Source organism: Callorhinus ursinus, unplaced genomic scaffold (assembly GCF_003265705.2).
Source record: "Callorhinus ursinus isolate GAN/ISIS: 27379988/994484 unplaced genomic scaffold, GSC_fseal_2.0 scaffold4, whole genome shotgun sequence".
Taxonomy (NCBI): domain Eukaryota; kingdom Metazoa; phylum Chordata; class Mammalia; order Carnivora; family Otariidae; genus Callorhinus; species Callorhinus ursinus.
In genome coordinates, this window is record NW_027397066.1 from 123,658,742 (window position 1) to 123,682,275 (window position 23,534).

Here is a 23,534-nt window from a genome sequence, read left to right on the forward strand (position 1 = left end):
GCTTCCTTTGTCCCCTTCTGTGATTCACATGAAATCAAACGAATAGAAATATTTTCAGTCTTCCTGGTAAGGATGAATCTGCGAGGTTAGCGAACGTTTGTTCCTATACGATCCCGCTTTGCAGTCCTCTTGTGGGGAATGCAGTGGCAGGACTTCTCTTCCTGTTTTGTTTCAGCTTGAGAAGAGGAATCCCCAGAGAACGCTGTGATGCTGGTGTGTAGTCACAGTAGAAAGTGGCCCAGACCAGGACCCGTCTTCTCACCCCTAACCCCGTGTGCATTCCACCGTAACAACATTTTAAAATAGTGGAGATTCTGAAATGGTGGCCACACGTTTGTTTTGTTATTTTTTTGTTAGTCACCAAAATAGTTGACGAAGAGTGTAGTAATAAAAAGCAGAAAAGAGGGTAACCGTAAATTAATGCTTTAAACTTTTTTTTTAATAGTTGTAAATTAAGAGCATAAAGGAAAAGTACTTCTGTTTCAACAAAAGTGTGACTCTTGTCACACATAGGGGAACCATTGGGTCACAGAACTTTAGGATTGGATCAAAGAATGAGCTAGTACCACCCCTCCCTCCCCCCCAAAAATCCCTGATCTTTTCAGTAAGAATTTAGGTTCTGTGTTGTTGCATTTTTGTTTTTTTTTTTCTCTAAGTTGTACAGCTAGAGTGTAATTAAACTTGGAATAGAAATGGGAAGAAATGTCTCTTCCGGAGCCTGCCTGTCCTCCCTCAGTGTGGGATGAGTTCAGGATCTTTAGATGAGCCAGCGGAGGCTCTGTCCCAGGTTTCCACACAGCAGTTTGTAGCCCTGTGTTGTGAAAAAAAAAACAATGATAAATGTGAAGAAATAGACTTTTCATGCCTTGTTCGGTCTCTTTGCCTGCTAGGAAAAAGATTGTTATCAGAAAAGATTATTTTTGCTTTAGAAGATAGAATTGGAAAATAGGGAAGGGAATGTTCCTTTCCTGGAGCCCTTGGAAAGTTAGGGAGAATTTGAAGTTAACGGAAACATTTTGACAGTATGAGGACATAGTGTGTGCTCTCATTGGTGCTCAGAAATGTTTATTAAAAATCCACCTAAAAAAAATGCGCTTAAATTGGCCAACAGTGTTAGGGGAGATAGTCTGTCTTTTCTGTATTTAACAATTAGGATACTTGTTTTCTCAAAAAGCTTCTTATAGCAAAAGAAAAGCAAATTCTAGTTCTAGGCAGTACCGGAGAAATGTTTGTAATGCTCAACCAAAGAGTCTCAGTATGAGGATGTCGGTGTTACTTTAGGCCCTGTTGACCTATTGATATATATTCTCAGTGGTGTTATAGAAATCACTGCAGAGGTTTTGGAAAGGAAATGATGTTTCTGATCAGAGGGTCTTATTAAATTCACACTGGACAGTTAAGGGAAATCTTTCCCAAGTTTTTTTTTCCTTCCCCAATTGTGATGATGATTATTTTTTTAATCAGACCAAAATTTACTCAGTTTTAAAAGAATCCCATTTCCAGGCCAAAATCTGCACAAGTTTGCTGTTTTAAGCCTGTGTTGTTGTTCTTATTATTTCTTTTAATGAGGGACAAGTGTCAGGGCATCACTTCTAAACACTAAGTGTAAGTATTGAAAAATACCGTGCTCCGTAAAAAACCCATTAAAGGAAAAAGTAAAAAGCCCATTTGTGACTCTTCAGTCCTAACACTGTTTTGATGATTAATAAGCAGTGGCCTGGGTACAGATAGATTTTTCAGATAACTTCATCACACTTAGTGGTACTTTATTTATTTTTAGATCCTAATCTTATTTTGAGCTTCTCAGTAGATAAACTGTATATATGCATTTTCCCCCTGTTTAATCATAGTTGTCTGTGTTTTCTGACTTGTAGGAAGAAAAAAAGAAGTTTGACAAAGAGACGGAAAAGAACTATAGTCTAATTGATAAACATTTGAATTTATCAGCCAAAAAGAAAGACTCACATTTACAAGAGGTATTGTTTTTATTTTCTGTTTGTTTCTAAAATTCAATAAGCAGTGCATGCCTTTTCTTTTTAAAATGTGCTTTTCTTTTGTAAACTTTTCATCTAGGATTATTAGGGATGAAAAAAAAATGAACAGGTATCATCATGAATTAATAAAAAATTCTTGTGGAACAAGACACAAAATGATGAATACATCTTACAGTGATTAATTCAGTAGAGATTCATAGTATTAACATTTTTGGTTCTGAGTATATTTTCACAGGAACAATTTTATCTGGCATTACTGAAGAACAGATACATTATTTTCAGGAATAGACTTATTAATTGGCTTTCAAGATTTTTTGAAGAAATGAATTGAATTTAATAAGCTCATCTACCATTTTGCTATTATGTGAAGGCAGCATTAATCTTATTTAACACTGAAGATTCATGAGGTTCAGCTTCATTGGAAGGAGGGCCTCTGTTTTACTTGTGTTAATAGACTTTTTTTTTTTGGAGGGAGCCATGAGTAAGGAGAAAGGAATTTATATCTTATCTCTCATTTTGTCTGTCTTTGTCTTTTCTAAATTCCCTGGCACTTGGGTTTTCTCACTCGCACACTTGAGTGGAAACTCAATGGTTTGCAATTTGGAACATATGTTTTCATTAAAAATAATGCTGTTTTGCAGCTGTTGGGATCTTGACTCATCCCACAAAAGTGTGATATTTTTCTCATTTTGTTTATTTTTAAACACATAAGGAATCTGGGCATAATATACCACTATAATATACACTTATTGAAGGATCATCAAAATGACACTAACAACATTGGCTCCAGTATATTTAAATGCCAGATATGCAGTTGCACACCCTGTGTATGTGTGGTCATTTTGACGTTCCCCACTTGTCACATTTACTTTTTCCTCTTTAATAACTTTAACTGACATTTGGAAGGTGTTTGAGTTTATAAAAGAGAAGGGAGGGGCGCCTGGGTGGCTCAGTCATTTAAGCATCTGCCTTCAGCTCAGGTCATGATCCCGGGGTCCTGGGATTGAGTCCTACATCAGGCTCCCTGCTCAGTGGGGAGCCTGCTTCTCCCTCTCCCTCTGCTCCTCCCCCACACTCGTGTGCATGCTCTCTCTCTCTCTCTCTCTCGCTCACACACTCCCTCTCAAATAAATAAATAAAAAATCTTGAAAAGAAAAATGAAAGAGGAGGGAGCTTTTATACTACTGAATCCTCACAATACCATAGGTAGGCAGGGCTCCCTTTTCTCCTCGTTCCATATTATGTGGAAAACCATATAGTTGTTATATATGCTCCATCATCTCCTTCCCTCTGTCCATTTTGAAATGATAGCTGTTGTTTTTATCGGCTCTCCTTATGCCAGAGGCTTTCTACCTGTCTTCTCCTCTCATCTCTCTTTTCAGGTATTCTGAAGGGATTTTTCATGCTGCTCGTAAATTTCCGTCTTCACTTCACTCTCTAATTACGTATCTCATGGGAGCTGTTGAGCAGGCAAAATCTTTATGGCCATCCTTGGCCCTTCCTCTCCTATGCCACACCTACTTTCTCAGCATATGTCTTCCTTAGCTTCAGAATATTCTCAGGATATGGCCACCTCTGACTCCTACCACCATCACCCTGGCCCATGCTGCTGGCATCTCTCACATGGATTACCGTAAAGGCCTCTTAATTGGTCTCCCTGCTTCCACCTACGTATTCCTACAGTTTATATTCTGTACAGCAAGCAGAGTGAGCCTTTATGTTGCTTCTCTTCCCCAGACCCTCCCTAACAGCTCTCTCCAGAGGCCCAGGGCCCACCCTCCTGTCCTCACACCCACATGGGCTGTTTTGCTCTGACTGACTGGGACAAGCATACTCTAGGCTCAGGGCCTTTGCATAGTATGTTTCCAGCCCAGACTCAGATGCTTCACTCCTCCATGTACTCTCAAATACTGTCCACACAGAGTTCACCTTACTAGAGAAGTTCCTGACCATCTTATTTAAAGTACCCTCCCTTAGGCTGCTTTGATTTTTTTTCATACTCTTACACACATTTGACATACCATATATTTGGTTGTTACATGGCTTCTTGCACTCACATGTAAGCTCCTCGAAGGTGACAACATTGTTTGATTCGGTACTCTATCCTTTACACCTATTCCCTAGCTAGTCAGGGAGTAGGCACTTAATACATATTTATTGAATGAAGAAGTGTGAAGATGCTTGCACAGTGAGCTGGGGCTTCATTAATTTCATCATTCCCAAAGATAATTAAACTCCAGATCAGAAATTTGAAGAGACCCTCGAGACGAATAATTTTAGTTTCATTTAAATTGTATATTCTGTCCCATCTTCCTGTTTGCTCTTTACAAACATACACACTCCCACTTGAAACAGCTTTCTATTACAAGTGTGAAGGCCTTAAAGGGGGGCGGATGCTCTTTAAAAGGAAAAGGTTAGATTTGGATCTTTATTGATTTTGGCATTGGCTTATGTATTGCTAATCTGCAGTGAACTGAGTTGTACTAGAGAGGTTTATAAAGGTTGCTGAGAGTGGTACTGAACAAAGGCATAAAAACTTGTATCATTCTTTCTCCTTGTTTCAAATGAAAATAACAGGAGACAAGTGTCACAGACAGCAGGCTGGCTATTTGATAATTCTGTTAAGACCGTTACCTATAGCTCTCCATTTACTGGGTACAGTAGCTTCTACTTCCATCCACACTCCCAACTTCTAATATTTGCACTAGAACAAGTATCAGACATTTGAGAAAAATCTATTTCGTTAATTTTTGAAGTACATTTTTGTTTTTTGAGTAGTCAAATGATTATATTTCAGTACATATGACCAGGGAAGTAGATCTTTTGAATAACTTTGCCTGAGAATGGTCTGTTCTCATGATACATATTTATAGCAGGAATGGCCAGAAATGAGATGATGATCAAATAGAAGTTTGTTTAAAAAGTCACTTTTGCTTGGTATGGTAAAAAGTAGAGTTTGAATGTGTGTTTTCCCATACAACCCAGCAATTAACCCAGTTCTCAGTCTACCTGGAGACCGCATCATTTCCAACAGGTAAAGGGCTCCGTCCCACAAGATGGTCCCTTCTTCAGATACCAGTTGCAAATCAAGGTTGTTTACCTATGCTTCTGACCTACTGTCTATAAATTAGACGTTCCCACCTTCCCCTCCTCCAGTTTGATTCATTTGCTAAGAGTGGCTCACAGAACTGAGATAAAACACTTACTTATATTTACTAATTTATCGTAGAGGATAATATAAAAGCTAGAAATGAATAGCCACATAGGGTGGGGTCTGGAAGGGTCCCAAGCCCAGAACTTCTGTCCCCGTGGAACTGGGGTGTGTCACTCTCCAGGCTCTCGTGTGCGTCCATCCACGGGGACGTTCCAGGGTTTTTACAGAGCTCAGTCTGTGGTACCCCTCCCTCTACCCACTGCCAGATGTCAGTGGGCAGGACTGAAAGGTCCAGCCCTCTAATCACTTAGTCTTTCTGGTGCTCTGTAGAGGCCCCACCCTAAGTCACCTCAGTAGCATAAACTCAGGTGTGCTCCAGAGGGGCTCTTTATACAGATATAAAAGATACTCCTGTCACTCAGGACGTTCTGAGGGATTTAGAAGCTTTTTGCTTTATTCCATGTATAGCACATTCGCATTCTTGTGCAACCATCACTACCTTCCATATCGAGAGCTCTTTTCATCTCCAAAGACTGAAACTCTGTGTCCATTGAAAACTACTTCCGCACCTCCTTACCCCCCAGCTCCTGATAACTGCCCTTCTGCTTTCTGTCTCTATGAATTTGTTTTAGGTACCTTATAAAAGTGGAATCCTACAGTATTTGTCCTTTGTGACTTGCTTATTCCATTTAGCATAATGTTCTCAGGTTCATCCATGTTATAGCACATGTCCAAATTTCCTTCCTTTTTTGAGGCTGTATAATATTATCTATATCTATCTATGTATATATCACATTTTGTTTATCCGTTTGTCAGTGGACACTGGTTGCTGCCACCTTTTAGCTTTTGTAAATAATGCTGCTGCGAACAGGGTTATATAAATCTTTTTTGAGTCCCTGTTTTCAGTTTTTAGGAGTATATACCCAGAAATGGAATTACTGTATCATGTGATAATTCTGTGTTTAATTTTTTTGGAGAACTGCCATGCTGTTTTTCTTTCTTTCTTTTTTTTAAAGATTTTATTTATTTGACAGAGACACAGCGAGAGAGGGAACACAAGCAGGGGGAGTGGGAGAGGGAGAAGCAGGCTTTCCGTGGAGCAGGGAGCCCGATGTGGGGCTCGATCCCAGGACCCTGGGATCATGACCTGAGCTGAAGGCAGACGCTTAACGACTGAGCCACCCAGGCGCCCCTGCCATGCTGTTTTTCATAGCAGCTACATTTTTTTGCATTCTCACCAACAGTGCACAGGGTTCCAATTTCTTCGCATCCTCAGCAACACTTGTTTTCTGTTTGTTTTTTTTTTAAATTAGTTTTGTTATTATTTATTTTTTTGATAGGTGTGAGGTTGTATCTTGTATTTATATTTCCGTAATGATTAGTGCTTTTGAGCATCTTTCCAGGTGCTTATTGCCATGGCTTTGGAGAGTTCTCTGGATAAATACTTTAAAAATTGGCCAAGTTAGGAAATATGTGATGCCTTGTTAAGAGTGGTTTCTAGGATGACAGTTATTGTTCTGCTGTTCCTCCATGGAACCCAGCTTCTCCGCCAATTCCCTTCTAGTTAGATAAGATAAGCTGGACCCCCCCCCGCCAACCTTGGAATAGTCTCCTGACCATCTGGTACCTGTTTACTCTCAGAGGACGGCACATTTTGAGGGCCTAAGAACATGATTACCTGTAGATGGGCTTTAAGCCCTGGCCTACCTTTTGAGAATCAGGTTCTTTTATTTTACTTTCTTTAATTGAAGTATAGCTGACACAGAGTGTTACATTACTTCCAGGTACAGCATGGTGATTTGACAGCCCTGTACATTATGCTGTGCTGACCACAGGTGTAGTAGCCCCACCTGCCTCCATACAGCGCTGTTACAACACTGTTGACTATATTCCTGGGCTGACCTTTCATCCCCATGACTTATTCATGCCATAATCGGAAGCCTATACCTCCTCTCCCCTTCACACATTTTGCCCATCCCTCCACCCACTCCCCTTTGACAACCATCAGTTCTCTGTTTTAATGGGTCTGTTTTTGCTTTTTTGTTTGTTTGTTTAGATTCTACATATACGTGAAATCATGTGGTATTTGCCTTTCTCTGTCTGACTTAGCATAACAGCCTCTAGGTCCATCCGTGTTGTTGCTAGTGACCCCTCCCCCCCAAAGCTCCTCCTTTTTTGTGGCTGAGTAATATTCCATTGTATGTATATCTACCACATCTTTATCCATTCATCTATCAGTGGACACTTGGGCTGCTTCCAGATCTTGCCTATTGTAAATAATGCTGCAGTAAACATAGGGGTGCATGTGTCTTCTCAAAGTAGTGTTTTTGTTTCCTTTGGGTTAATACCCAGAAGTGGAATTACTAGATCATATGGTATTTGAGAACCAGATTCTTGAGATGGTACCCTAGCTGCCACTTCCTCACCTGCTGCCTTCAGTTGTGCGTCCTGGGGTGACTAGATTTCCCAGGCCAACTGCATTCTTAGAGGATTTGTCAGTGGAAATAATGTTTATGTGATTTTGAATGTATGTGTATGGTTCAACCTTGGGGGTCAGTTGGGGTTGGGGTGAGTTTTTCGTGAAGAGCCATTCTGTTTGATGTTCAGTCCTTGGGGTCAAGCTCATCATAAATGGCAGGAGTTGGCAAACTTTTTCTGCAGAGTCAGGTGGTAAAAATTATGTTTTTGTAGACAGTAAGGTTCCTGTTGAAACTAACTCAGTTTGACTGCCCCAGCGGGAAAGTGACCATGGAAGATACATAAACCAGTAGCTGTGACTATGTTCCAGTACAACTTTATGTAGCAAAACGGGCTGGGGGCCATATTTGGCACAGGGCTTGTGGCATTGCCAACCTCTGATCAAATGTTTCACTCCTCACCATCTCTGATTTAACCAGCCTCTATTGCTTTAACATAGGCAGATATCCAAGTGGAGCAGAACCGGCAGCACTTTTATGAACTATCTCTTGAATATGTATGTAAGCTTCAGGAAATCCAGGAAAGAAAGAAGTTTGAGTTTGTGGAGCCTGTAAGTATCATAGAAGGTTGTTCTGTTGTTAGATTTTTGTGATATAATAGAGATGTTTTTCTCTCCAGATGGAATTACCATTGTTGAGGGCCATAGTGCATACACGTGAAGCACAAGGCATCATAAATTATAAAAGTGGACACCCATCACCATGAAGTCAAGGAACCACCTACAAATTAGTGGTTCTGAGCCTTATTGGCACAGCAACATGTAGGGAATATTAGTTCTTAAAGACTCGGCAATCAGGTGGTATTTCTGCCACCCTATTGTAGGTCCACCCTTTAAAGAGAAGCCCTGTGAAAGAAGTGTTAGGATGGGAGAGACAGTGGTGGTGGTGATGGATAATCTTCACTCTGCTCGAGTTTGTTCTGAAGCAAGCACACCAGTTCAAGTTTTGGTACTTTGAACAATTATTGGTAACAAATTATTTCTAACACAACTCAGTGCTTATGGCAACCTGTAAAAACCAGCATGTGGAGCACTTGAAACTATCTTGTGAGTTACTCTGGCCATTCTTTAGACCTATTTATAGACATGTGGTTTGTGTTTGTGCTTATATAGATGTATTCTAATAGCTTCAGTTCTTTATATATTTTTGTATATATATAATGTATACAGACACATATGAATATATGTGAAAGGTAATTTGTACTGTGGGTTTTAGTGAAAAAACCAAGAAACATTGAAATTTATGATTCTCAAGATTAATTTTAATGTAGCTGTTTTTGCATGTGATTTTTTTAAAAAAACTTTACTGAGATAGAATTTACATCCCATACAATTATTCATTTTATGTGTGATTTTGAGAAACAGAAAAAATAACAAAGTAATGATTAATTTAAAATTGACATTCATGGACGCAATGGTCTAGTTAGAGTAATAGGATTAATCTTATTTATTTATTTAAGATTGAATTGAGAAACAAATTTGCGACAGAGATAGGAGAGATAGCACGAAGCGGGGAGGAAAGGGAGAAGCAGGTTCCCCTGTTGAGCAGGGAGCCCGATGCAGGGCTCACTCCCAGGACCCTAGGATCGTGACCTGAGTCGAAGGCAGATGCTTATCCAACTGAGCCACCCAGGCACCCCTAGAATTAATCTAATTTAAACAATGAGAGAAAATTTCATTTCCATAAACTTTTCTTTTATGTGAAATACTAATAATGACCTGCATTTATTGAGCATTTACAGTGCTCATTGTTCAAGTCATTGTTCTAATACTTCACCGTGCTCATGTGTTTATTCCACACACTAGCTCCATAAGGAGATATTTTTATGATCCCACTAAGCAAATAAGGAAATGGAAGTACAGAAAGTTTCAGTAATTTGCCCAAAGTCCCATACGGAGCTGAAGTTGGGGATTGACCCTTGCTGGCCACTTCACATTAGAGTCCCAGATTCCTAACCATTGTGCCACGTGACATTATGAAGAAAATGAATCTCAGGATTTCCTTAATTCCTACCCCAAATCACTTTTACTCATTTTAAATTGACATGTTGGGCAAAAGCAGGTGCCCTTTACTCAGGAGGGGCAGGTTCCGGGGGTAGGTCAGAACTCAGAGCTTAATTATCACTCTGTCTCTACCTGTCTCTGCCCCAGTCACTGAAGGTTTATAGATAAAATAGAGAAGTCACAGTGCACTGGACGCCATTGAAGAGAGCTTTTAGCTTTTTAATTCTGTGATTTCACTTTCATTATAGATTGTATTGACCTATGGTGATAAGATTTCAATTATAAATGAAGGTAGAGATTCTCTTGACTAAAAAGAACAATGGGTGATATAGAACTCCATTTCTCCAGTACACTATACTCTCAAAGCTATCTAATGGCTCTGATATTTAAGGAAAAATAACAAACCTTCCATTTTGTAAAAGGACAAATTAATAAAATTAATAAATAATATGTAGTTAGATTTAATTAATTCCGGTGAATTCTTTTAATTATTTTACTTCAGTAGAATCACAGTGGGTTGAGGGGGACAATATTGTGGCTGTTCTTATTCTACCCCCCCCACCCTGAGTTTTTGTTTGTGCTAATGTTATTTTTTTCCCCCTTTGTCTTAGATGCTGTCCTTTTTTCAGGGAATGTTTACTTTCTATCATCAGGGCCATGAACTTGCCAAAGACTTCAATCACTACAAAATGGAACTACAGATCAACATTCAGAATGTAAGGAAATGGAAGTTTTTTGGTATAAAAGGATGTTTGAGATGTGTATTTTCATTTTGTTTTATGAAAAGCCTTAAACCAAAACCAGGCTGAGCTGTTGGTGTTGAGAAACTGAGGTTACATTGCCACCTTCTGGTCAGTTCTCAGTGTAACAAACTGCTCTTCAATTAGGTGAGGCTCAGGAATTCTGCCACCTGGCGGCTCTTTTTTTTTTTTTTTTTAGATAATGAATTTGTTTTAAAAATTTTTCTTGTCTTACTTTCAGAAAAGTCACTAGATATATGTTTTAAATCAGGAGTTCCATAATTTATTATTTTTTCCAGTTTTATTCAGATGTAATTGACATACAGTACTATATACGTTTCAGTTGTACAGCGTATCGACTTGGCATACATATGGCAAAATGATTACCACGTTAAGTTTAGTTAATGTCTGTCACTTCATACCGTTACAGAAACTTCTTTTTCTTGTGATGATAACTTTTAGGATCTATTCTCTTAGTAACTTTTCAAATATGTCCTACAACAGTGTTAACTGTCACCATGTTGCACTTTGTAGGGATAATTGTAAGGATAAACTTTGTTACATAACTTTCAGTCTTTCATGTAGGGAGCAAACAAAAGAACATACTCCACTTCAGTTGTAAGGCATTTCAGTTATAATGGTCTCAATTTCTTAATTACCTGTGTATTTTACTGGATTTTTAATCCCAGATAGGCTTATAGTTCAAGAGTAATTTCTTCCCCATGTTTAGGCATACTCACTAATGTATTGAGTTCACAGTTGCTGTTGGGCTCTATTATTTTCCTGGAAAGTATATGCTTTCAAAGAGGTCTTGGATAAAGAGATTTAAGAGAGCTGTATTAAACGGTATAACAGGGGATTTTATTCAGAAGGTGGTGGATGTTTTTCCTCTCAACACTTATATTGACTTTGGAAGTATCCTCACTGAAATTCTTTTCAGGTTGTGTTTAGTATAATTTTAGGCCTCATTAGAAAAAAAATGAGTGAGTTTTGGGACAAGCACATTCTAGCTCATACTGAAAGACATATGAAGGATGGGACTCTGCTGTTTGCTGCCTGACTTTCAATTTGCTATCATCATAGAGACTAAGGAGGAATGGTTTTGTGTAGATTTTGTTCCTAAGTGTTTTGTATAGTTCCCTACATTTGGGAATTTGGATGATGAAATCTCGCTCTCTTTCTCTCTCTCTTTTTCTTTTTTTGGTAATTCAAGTGTCATTTGTTTTTATAGATTATTTTGGTGTTGAGCTGGGTTAAATAACTAAAGGAGTAACCATCCCCATTCACGGCCCCCCACTCTCAGAGACCACAATGTGACAGAATTTTAAAAAATATCAAAATGTATATGTATGTGTGGATTAGTTCTAATTTTAAAATTGTCTCTATAGGTAGTAGAATAGTCTAATGTTGCTGCAGTTTTTTCAGAATACTTTTGCAGACAGCAGAACACAGTTTTGTAAAAGAATGCTATATAGTTGGTTTAGAAGATTAATTATACTCCTGATGTTTTCCTCTACCACCTGGCAGAGGAAATTTACCTCTTCTGCCTAGATGTCATCTGTCAAGTGCAGGGCTGGCCTGGATGAGAACCTTCAGGCAGAACTGGTTCCAAAATTTGTGGGGTCAGTATAAGATGGGAAGGCAGGGCCCTTATTTAAAAATGAAGAATTTCAAGACCATGACAGCAGAGCATTAAACCAAGAGCATGGCCTTCTGAGCACAAGGCCCCCTGTGGTTGCACAGGCTACGTGCCCACGAAGCTGGCTGCATCTCGGTGTCTGGGATGAGGGGTGGGCATATCCGCAAACGATCCCTGCACAGCTTGCCTGTGGGTTTGTGGGTGGAAGTACTTTTGTAACACGTCCGTGTGGTAAAAGGGATGTAGTTTCCTTATATACACCAAATGATTTCAAGAGATTAAATATTTCAGTGTAAATGGGCAATGCCCGGTCATGAAGTATTAGAAGAAAAACCTAAAAACAAGCTATCCCTTGAAATGGTTCACAAAATAACTTGGTTAACATCCTTACTACATTCAGAAGTTAACTTACACATTTGATAACAGTCATTTCCCATAGAGAAATGGGCAAAGAACGGTTGGCTGGAACATTTTTCTGAATCCTCTGGAACTCAAGGATTGCCATCAGTAAATGGCCCTAAAACCTCTTTTCTAAATACTCATCTCTTCGTTTTGTTCTGCTTCTGAGGCTGCTCCTGCACCTCTTCCATGCAGAGCCTCTTCTCTACACCTCACCTGCAGTTTTGAGAACACCTGATCGAGGTGTCTTTGCTTTCGTGTTTGTGCTTAGCTAATTCTTTTCCCTTCAGAAATGCCAGCACCTTTGAAGCACATGCCACTCCTTCTGTGGTACCTGCTGTACCTGAGTGTTGCTGTAGTTTGTTCATTTCTTGGCCATTTCTCTCATTACCTGATGATATCAGCTTTTAGCATAATAAAGGGAAATGCTGGCAATGGCCATGAATTACAAAAATCCCAGTTATGTGTTCTTTTTTATGCGATGTATATTTATGTATTTGAGGAAATAGATGCAAATATTAAAACCAAATCGTAGGGCGCCTGGGTGGCTCAGTTGGTTGGGTGTCTGCCTTCGGCTTGGGTCATGATCCCAAGGTCCTGGGATCGAGTCCCACATCGGGCTCCCTGCTCTGCGGGGAGCCTGCTTCTCCTTCTGCCCCTCTCCCAACTCGTTCTCTTCATCTCTCACTCTCTCAAATAAATAAAATCTTAAAAAATATAAAACCAAATATTAGCATTTAATATCTGTGCGCTATAATGCTATGGATAATTTTGGTCAACTTTTAAGAACTTTAGTAAAAAAAAAACAGCAAGATCGTTTTACAAAATCAGAAAAAAAGGTAAAAGTTACTTAAAAATGAAAACAACCTATTTTCCCCATCTGGTTTCACCTTTTCTGTTGTAAAAATGGCAACATCTCTTTTAGTTTTTTGAAAGCAATTTATTCCTCATCCACTTTCCATAATCCAGAGTAATACATGGAAAGCAAAACAGAGCAAGATGGCTTTTAGAAAATAGATTTTCAAGAAAAATATAAATTGCATCAAAATTGAAGTATATTTTAAAAAACTAAATTTAAACTTTTGTTATCTTTATCCCCAGAGGAATGTGGGGAAAGAGAAACTAGAATAGAATTCTTCCTAGAAGGAAATGTAATGTGTGAAATCTTAGAATTCATGAAGAATCCCCAGAAGATCCTAAGAATAGTTAAGATTTTAAGAATATGCCCAAATATTTTTGTTACAGTGTTGTGAGAAAAGTAGAACACTAAAACAATAAACTATGTTTTTTTAAAAAAAGGGATTGGAAGTGATTGTGTAAAAATACAAAAGCGCTTATTTCTGAGGGATAGGCTTATGGTCACTTTTAGTTGCTTTTAAACCTTTTCTTTCTGCCCCCAAGACAGGACTGTTTGTGTCCCTTCCCTCTTTCTTTTTATAATGTTGTGGATTTGTTTTTATATTCTGAAAAAAAATTTTAAAAATATACTTTCTCTTGCAGTCAGATTTAAAACAATAAGCTGTTGGTTTGATATTGAAGATTTTCCTTTATCCTTTGACAGGGAATAATTGTGACTTTTGGGTGACTTCATTGTAATGGTAGTCATGGTAGTAATGTCATCTATATTTATTTTCTTATCATGTACCAGCTACTCCCCGTGTGCTTTATTTGGCATATGCACATTTCATCTTCCTAGAAGTCCTGTGACGGAGACTTTGTTATTCCTAGTTTACAGATGAGGACACTGAGGACAGTAACTTCCTGCCATCCTGTTGCTTTCAGGTCGGGTCCAGCATTGGAACTTGGGCAGAGTCCCTCCAAGGGACCATGGTGGTTGGCTTCAGATTCTGTGCTGGGATATAAATGGGTCACTCATGGTATATCTGGGGTCCGTAGGTATGGGAGCGGGGGAACGTCTTGATATGGCCATCTGCTTGCCCAGACCTTAGCAACCTGTGGGTAACACGGGAGTCCTTTTAATTGTAGGAACTCAGATTTAGGCCCTGATGGTGAATCTCCGCTCACCTCCACCTGTCACCAGTTCTAAACTGTGTTTCCCTCATCCCCATGGAAGGTGTCTTATATGGGATTTAGACTCTATCACCTATTCACCTGGGGTCTGTTGCCTGATGTTCCTTTTTCTGCCACCTCCCTCTGCGTGGGGCGTTTGAGGGGCAGTATGGGGATTACAGTGAGGGGATGTGTGTGTGTGTGTGTATAGGGTCTTATCCCTTTTCTGTTACATTATTTTGCAAGGTTACTAAGGCAGGGCTGCATGGGGCCCACCCTCATGTTTTAGAGCTGTTTCATGAAACCTTTTTCATATTTTTAATTATACTTTGCCTTCCTTTCTCCTCTGAATGAGGCCATGGGGCCAGGATGGGAAAACTTAAAATGGCTATCTGTCCTTGGAATCAGCCTTTTCTCTCTGCCTTGAAAGCTTTATTTCTGGGTATAGCACGGAGAAAAGCTCCTCTCTCTCTCGTCTTCGTTTTTCCCTTACTATGGGAGTGAACCTATGCTAAGCCTGACCCACCAGGTTTCTAGACATACTCAAATGTGTCTGAATTCCAGCTTTGTCCCCAAATTGAATCCTCCTCCTCCCAAGGAGGTGATGTAATAACATATTTAATTTATAAGGCTTAATTTAAGACTAGTTTATTTGGAGATTTATTTAAGAAAGTATACAAGGAAAGGAATTTCCTTTTCCTTTTCCTTTTTACTGACAATAGATAGCACCAGACTATCTCAGAGGTTATTTTGAGGATTAAAGCACCAAAAAGTGTTTTTGGTAATGCCAACCACAGTGTAAACACTCTAATGGTCACTTACTGTATCGTTTCCAGTCTAACATTATTATTATTTGATGATAATATACACCTGGAATTTAGGAATTGGAGATTGTGAGGCTCTAGCCATTCTGTTATTTATGTTCAAATTTTAAAAAATGTTGGGGCTCCTGGGTGTCTGCCTTCAGCTCAGGTCATGATCCTGGGGTCCTGGGATAGAGCCCCGCCTTGGGCTCCCTGCTCAGTGGGGAGCCTGCTTCTCCCTCTGCCCCTCCCCACTCTCATGCTCTCTATCTCTCAAATAAATAAAATCTTTATAAAAAATTAAAATATGTAATTTTTAATCCTGTTCATAATTTACCTAAAACGGTAAAATCCTTCCCCTCCCTGCCCAGTGCAGAGTCCTACACATCTGAGGAAGTAGGACAGTGAGGGCAGGTGGTACTCCATGGAGGGGTCTGCAGCAGGGAAGGTGGGGGTGATGGTGGTGGTGGGGGTGGGAAGGGTATAGAGGCAGCCTGAAGAAGAGGTGGCTGGTGTATTTGGGAGATTGGTTACATTGAGCAGATGTATTAATTGAACAAATAAGTAAATAGATTGAGGATATGGGAGCTAGATTTCTCACTCTCTGAAAAGAAATGTACAAAACGGGGTAGGGAGGGGTGCCTGGGTGGCTCAGGCGGTTAGGCTCCTGACTATTGATTTTGGCTCAGGTCATGATCTCAGGGTCATGAGATCAAGCCCCACGTTGGGTTCCCCGCTGAGCGGGGAGTGTGCTTGAGAGTCTCTTTGTTCCCCTCCCCCTCCCGCTTGCATGTGCTTGTGCATGTGCACACACTCTCTCTCTCTCTCAAATAAATCTTCAAAATTGGGAAGGGACAGGCTAGAAAGAAACTGGAGTATTGGATTGGGATTATATTTACTTGTATGAACATACGGGGTTTTCAATATAGAGAGATATAGAAGTGTATGTGTAAAAAAAAAAAAACACAGCCTATCTTTGTGTACACATATATACATCCGTGTAGTTTTTCTGTCTGCCAGGAACACCCAGAAGCAGTGACACCCCTTTAACTGTGACACACTGTGCTCAGATTTTGGTTTCTAACTTCTACACTCCACTAAAAGGAACAAGGGCTTCTGGAGGTAGAGGGAAATCATTGCTTCTAGGACTGGGACAGAGAAAGTATAGGATGAACCCAGGACTCCTTTTGGGACCAGAAAGTAAGGGATTACTCAATTAAGGGGGCGTGTCAAAAGATACAAGATTCAGCTAGAAGGGGCCCCTGCTGGTCCAGTCCCAGGACAATTTGAGTATTAATATAAATAATGAGAGTATTGGGTGCAACTCATGAGATTAACAGGAATATCTGTGTGTGTGCAGGTGTGTACTCGTGTGTGTGTGTGTGTGTGTGTGTGTCCCGGCATCTGTCACACGGCATGCACGTATCTGTATATGTGTGTGTGTGTATACAGGCATGCCTCGCTCTATCATGCTCTGTTTTTTTTAAGCGTCACAGATACTGTGTTTTTTACAGATTGAGGGTTTACAGCAATGTGTGTAGTACAAGTCTATTCGTATTTTTACCGTAGCAGTTGCTTACCTCGTGTCTCTGTCTCACGTTTTGGTAATTCTTGTGATATTTCAAGCTTTTTCACTGTTGTTACATTTGTGATCATGATCCGTGATCTTTGATGTTACTGTCAAAATTGTTGTGGGGCGCCACAGACTGTGCCCATATAAGATAGTGAATGTAATCGATGAAAGTTGTGTGGTTCTGACTACTTCACTGACGAGCTGTCCCGCACCCCCGTCTCTCTCCTTCTGTTCAGGCCTCCCTATTCTCTGAGACACAATATTGAGATTTGGCCAGTGAATAACCCTACATTGGCCTTTAAGTATTCAAGTGAAAGGAAGAGTCACACATTAAATCAAAAGCTAGAAATGATTAAGCTTAGTGAGGAAGACATGTCAAGAGCCCAGATAGGCTGAAACCTAGGCCTTTTGCACCAAACAGCCAAGTTGTGAGTGCAAAGGTAAAGTTCTTGAAGGAAATTAAAGGTGCTACTCCAGTGAACACATGAATGCTAAGAAAGCAAAACAGGCTATTGCTGATACGGAGAGAGTTGGAGTGATCTGGATAGATCAAACCAGCCACAGCATTCCCTTAAGCCAAAGCCTAATCCAGAGCAAGGGCAATAACTCTCTTCAGTTCTATGAAGGCTGAGAGAGGTGAAGAAGCTCCAGAAGAAAAGTCAGAAGCTGGCAGAGGTTGGTTCATGAAGTTTTAAGGAAGAAGCTATCTCCATAATAGAAGAGTGTGAGGTAAAGTAGCATGTGCTGATGGAGAAGCTGCAGCAAGTGATCCAGAAGGTCCAGCTAAGATAATTCATGAAGGTGGCCTCACTACACAGCAGATTCTCAGGGTAGATAATGTTTGGCTTCAAAGCTTCAAATGATAGGCTGACTCTCTTGTTAGAGGCTAATGCAGCTGGTGACTTTAAGTCGAAGCCAGTGCTCATTTACCATTCTGAAGATTGTAGGGCCCTTAAGAATTAGACTAACTCTACTCTACCTGTGCTCTGTGAATGGAAAAACAAAGTCTGGATGACAGCACATCTATTAACAGCATGATTTACAGAGTATTTTAAGCCCTCTGTTGAGAGCTAGATGCCACTAAGAACATTCGTCATTCATGGGAAGAGGTCAAAATATCAACATAAGCAGGAGATTGGAAGAAACTGATTCCAACTCTCAAGGATGACTTTGAGGGGTTCAAGACTTCAGTGGAAGAAGTCACCACAGATACGGTGGGTATAGCAAGAGAACCAGAATTAGAAGTGGAGCCTGAAGCTGGGACTGAATTGCTGCCATCTCATGGTAAATCTTGAACAGATGAGTTGCTTTTTATGCACGAGCAAAGAAAATGGTTTCTTGAGATGGAAGCTACTCCTGGTGAAGATGCTATGAAGATTGGTTAAAATGACAACAAAGAAGTTAGAACCTTCCATAAATTTAGTTGATAAAACAGCAGCAGGGTTTGAGAGGGTTGAGTCCAACTTGGAAAGAAGTTCTGTTGTTGGTAAAATGCTACCAAATATCATTGTTGTCTTATTTCAAGACATTGCCCCAGCCGCCCAAGTCTTCAGCAGCCATCACCCCGGTCAGTCAGCAGCCATCAACACTGAGGCCAGACCCTCCACCAGCAAAATGATTATGACTGAAAGCTCGGATGATGGTTAGCATTTTTTTTTTTTGGCAATATAGTATTTTTTACTTAAGGTATGTACATTTTTAAGACGTAATTCTATTGTGCACTTAAGAGACTACAATATAGTGTAAACATAACTTCTATATACACTAGGAAACCCCAAAATTCATTTGACTTGCTTAATCGCAATATTCGCTTTATTGCAGTGGCCTGGAACTGAACCCATAATATCTCTGAAGTATTTATATGTATAAATATTATACACACAGACACACACACACACACAGACACACACGTTGAGAAAGAAGTGAGGGTTGGGAGGAATCTAAGTAAAGTGACAAAGAGGCAAATAAATAAAATCGGTGTATAATTAGTATTAAAATGAGGACAAGAAATCCTGGAGGTATGGGAAACAGGGAGGCAAGAGAGGACTGGCCATTAACAAATGAGTCCCACCCTCCTTGCAATCCTGCATTTTGTTCTAGTACCTACATTTTTTTTTTTTTTTTAAACTCTCAGCTTGGGTTTAAAATAAGTTTCTCTAGATAAGTTTTCCCCTTTGCAATCCACATTTATCAAACTCCCATTCCCCTAAAAAATGTGTACCATCCTACCATTTTTCTGTTCTAGGACCCTTGGTAACCCCTTTCATTGTAGGGAGGAGAGGGGAGGGATTTCAATAAAAATTTTTTTAATCTCTGCTTTTTCACAATTTCACATCAGCAGTTTTTTGGTGTTAATACAGTTATTTTAGAGTGTGGATAAAAGAAATGTCCAGAAACTTGGTGTTGCTGACTCATCATGCTTGCCTTGGTAATTTCGTCACTTCACCTTGCATGTACGTTTCCAGTGTGTCCGTTTGACAGAGATATTGGCATACCGAGTCTCCTGGGTTTCAGAAATGTGATTTGTCTCTTCGGATATCAAAGACATTATTTGTACATGGGATTCTGTCCCACCCCCCCCCACCCCCCACTTTATCTGAGAAGAAATGTCGTTTCAAGTGCAATTGCCATGACCTGCAAAAAATGAATTAAGTTTTTTGGGTTCTGAGTACCTAATACTGCTGGTATAATAATGGTGAGTCAGGTTGATTGTGCAAAGGAGAGACTTCCCAGATATTTTATGACCTACTTTTTTTTTTTTTAAGATTTAGTAATATTGTGAGATGTGGAGGTATAAATTCTTATGTTGACTATCACAAGCATTCTTAGTGTTCGAAAGCTTCGAGAGTAAATAACCTCCAGTTACCTTACCTTAGACTCCTCTATTAGCTATTCCAGCACTAATTTTTTCCTTTGAACGGTAATCTTAACAAAGAGACACACTGGAAAGGGTGGGTATATTTCAAGAAGTTTATAGAAAAATCCTACAAATTTAATTATAGTTATCCAGAGCCTTAAAAATGTACATGAAAAAGCTCATATGAGGACTTAAAACTTATATGTGTTTTTTTATCTGTTTCAGACACGGAATCGTTTTGAAGGAACAAGGTCAGAAGTGGAAGAGCTTATGAACAAAATCAGACAGAATCCCAAGGACCACAAACGAGCAAGTCAATTCACAGCTGAAGGCTACTTATATGTGCAGGAAAAAAGTAAGAGGACCTCCAGCAGTGATGAATGACTAATGAAAAATGATTTTAAAACTCTTACTGTAATTACTCTATTTTTTTTTTTAAAGATTTTATTTATTTATTTGAGAGGGAGAGAATGAGAGACAGAGAGCACAAGAGGGAAGAGGGTCAGAGGGAGAAGCAGACTCCCTGCTGAGCAGGGAGCCCGATGTGGGACTCGATCCCGGGACTCCGGGATCATGACCTGAGCCGAAGGCAGTCGCTTAACCAACTGAGCCACCCAGGCGCCCCTGTAATTACTCTATTTTTGGAATAATTATTGCTACCACTGCCTTTGCCCCCTCCTGTCCTAGAAAGTAGTATTTTGTATTATGGGGGAAAACACATTCCTGCTCCAGGAAGGGGACAGTGAAATTAGGAACTCAAGGAGCACCCCACTTTCCAGCTGCATCCTGGAATTCTGCATCACACTTTGCTAAAACTTGCTTATAAGGATGCCAGAAGTTGGTGTAAGGCTGAAAGTGAGGCGAGGTATTTTTCCTTCTTTCGCTTCATCCCTCGCCGTCCTTATCACCTACGCACACACATATGCACATTCATATACATATGCACACCCTCCCCCTCCCACAGCCCTCCTTTTCCATGTTAAAGTCAACAGGGACATACTCCTCCTATTCCTTCACATCAGTTCTTTCCACACCAATCTGAGATCATTTGTTCTTGCTAAAATTGTCAGGGTGATTGCAGATGGCTATAAAAAAGACTCCTAGATGGCATTCTAACTTACAGAATTTTTAGTATTGTTGCTCTCAGTGAATATGCGGTGCATAGAGTGTCCTTATTTTGAAAATGAAGGCACCTAAAAATTCTTTCAAACTTTTTGACAGTTTGGTCGTATTTTTAACTGTTCAGCTCTTAAACTTTACTTCCTCAGCTATAGAACCTGAGTATTATTTAGTAGAAAGGAAGAGAATGTGAAAATATTTCTCTGTTTGCTGTTCTCCTGCCTTCCCACCCTTGACTGTCAGCAGCACACTTCACAATTTTCATTAGTGTGGCTGATTTACAAGACTTTCCAACTGACCACTTGAGTAGGAGCGAGTACTTGTGGAAGAGCTCTGGGATATCTGTGCTTCAGAGTCAAATTAATGCATATGTGGTTGGCAGAGGGGTACTTTTGCCATTTGTCCTTATTCAGTCTGGGCTACCACAGTCTTCATGTCTCGTGAAGAGGAGACACGGCCAGCGGAACTTTAAATTTTCCTGATGTTTTAGCTTTTTAATCTCAGTTTGTTCATTGAATTTGAAATAACTAAATTAACATGTAGGGTAGAGACATTGGAAGGAGAGAATTTTTGTATTACATGCCCAAGTGAAAATCACAGGAAACTTTAATTTTTAGATTCATAACTGTTGCTCAACTTACTATCTTTGAGAGCAATTGGGCTGAGACTAGTTGGAAAAACAACAAAAGCAATAGTGGCAAAAGTATCCTCTTGTTAACTGCATGCGAGACACTGTGCTAAGCTTCTTGTACACCTTGTCTCATTTAATCCATTAAAAAACCCTATGAAGTGTACAGTACTATTATTACTCCATTTACCATTGAGAAAATGGAAGCAGCATTGAGAAAATGGAGAGAAACAATGTCCCCTAGATCGCACAGGTCCTGAATGTTGGAATTGTCAGTCTGTGTTGCGCTCTCTAAGATATTACCTGGAGCATGGACAGCTGTGAAAAGCCTATATGCTGGGGTTAGATGGGAGTCAGGAATGGATGGTGGCTTAATGAATGGGAAAACCTTGGTATTTGGGACCAGGGACTCCCAGTTTGAGGATGGGCTTTGTCATTTCTCGGGTATTTGGTCTAAGCTTAATTTTTTTTAAATTAGAGATAATAATGCACCATTTCCTCCTCAAAGTTTTTTCTTAGTATTGCGTGAAATATCTACACAATATGTTTTAAACCATAGAATAGGATACAAGTGCTAGCTATTTGTAACACACACACCAGTGATCCCTGCATTCTGGTGTTTGTGTGCCTGATGGTCTGAGGTGAGATTTACTGTGGTCTGGTAACACCTTTCATTCCCCACTGCCCCCAAGACAATGTGAGCAGCTTTTTTAAAAGCTCAGTGGATTCCTTTTGAATGATCTCTTTTCTCCCTCCTAAGCTTGTCCTTCTTGAGTTTTAGGTATAGAAGGTTTGTTTGCAGGTAAAATGATGGTGATAAAAGATGTTAGTTTTTTTTTTTTTAAATCTTTATTTGGTAAAAGACACAATTGTTAACTTCTGTTGGGAATAACTTTTGTTATGATTGGACTTTTACTGGCATGTGAAACTCTAGATTGCTAGGTACTCCTGACATAGACCGCTGTCTTCCAAGAGCTCTGGTGGTGATAATACTGACTTTACCAGAGGTAAAAAGAGGTTCTGAGAATGTTCTGGTCATATGTGAATAGCTCACCTCTCTGTTCTTCATTTTCCATTTTAAAGCTTAGCTTTACCATCATTAGTTAAGGGCAGTGGTCTGCCAAGGTGCTATAGTGGGCTTAACACTCTTGTAGATGCTAGACTAGATGATTTTTCTCCGCATTTTGATTCTATGATTGGTTTTGAGAGGCCAGAACTGAATCCCAAACAATTACATACATTGAATGGAATTCTTAAAACCCTTGTGAGCTCTTAATACCTGGAAGTAAACAAAAAATATGGCTCACAATGAAGAGATTTTTAGGTGTGAGGTAACAGTCCAGTCTGGCAAACTGTTTGAAGAGTATGTCTTCAACTCATTGCTTTGTTGCTGAAAAGTATTGAATCTTCTCTCAAATGATCTCTCTGAGCCTTCTTATTTTCCCTACTTTTTTTTTTTTTTTTAATTGGAATCAACAGTGTTGCTGGTTGGTTTCCTTGAGCTGTATTAGTTGCTGCTTACTGGGTTTTTCCTCTTTAGTAATACGTTTGAAACTCTGCGTATCTGCTTATTTATGAGGAAAAATGTAAAGTTCTATTTCTTGTTGAAGGGCCCGCTCCGTTTGGTTCCAGTTGGGTCAAACACTACTGCATGTATCGGAAAGCAGCCAAGAAGTTCAACATAATCCCATTTGAGCACAGATCTGGGGGAAAACTTGTAAGTATTTGATTATATATTACATATTCTATGTGAGATGTAGTTTTTGAGGCTGACATTTTATTGATTTATTGATTTATTGATTTTATTTATTTACTTGAGAGACAGAGCATGAGCAGGGAGGGGGCAGAGGGAGAAGCAGACTCTCCCTTTGGCAGGGAGCGAGACATGGGACGCAGTCCCAGGACCCTGGGATCATGACCTGAGCCAAAGGCAGACGCTTAACCGACTGAGCCACCCAGGTGCCCGAGGCTGACTTTTTTTTTTAAGATTTTTATTTATTTATTTGACAGAGAGACAGCGAGAGAGGGAACACAAGCAGGGGGAGTGGGAGAGGGAGAAGCAGGCTTCCCGCTGAGCAGGGAGCCCGATGCGGGGCTCGATCCCAGGACGCTGGGATCATGACCTGAGCCGAAGGCAG

The 23,534-nt window shown here is 39.9% G+C and overlaps 1 protein-coding gene across 3 annotated transcripts in view; it reads left to right on the forward strand.

Annotated features, from left to right (window-relative positions):
- The window catches only part of ARHGAP10 (Rho GTPase activating protein 10), a 338,204-nt gene that overhangs the window by 109,647 nt on the left and 205,023 nt on the right, over nt 1-23,534 (forward strand). For all 3 annotated transcript variants that reach the window (XM_073892335.1, XM_025874287.2, XM_073892334.1), the window contains 5 exons: nt 1,875-1,976; nt 8,066-8,176; nt 10,240-10,344; nt 19,875-20,004; nt 23,007-23,113. In XM_073892335.1, coding sequence (XP_073748436.1) covers nt 1,875-1,976; nt 8,066-8,176; nt 10,240-10,344; nt 19,875-20,004; nt 23,007-23,113 — 555 coding nt within the window. The remainder of the gene's footprint in view (nt 1-1,874; nt 1,977-8,065; nt 8,177-10,239; nt 10,345-19,874; nt 20,005-23,006; nt 23,114-23,534) is intronic.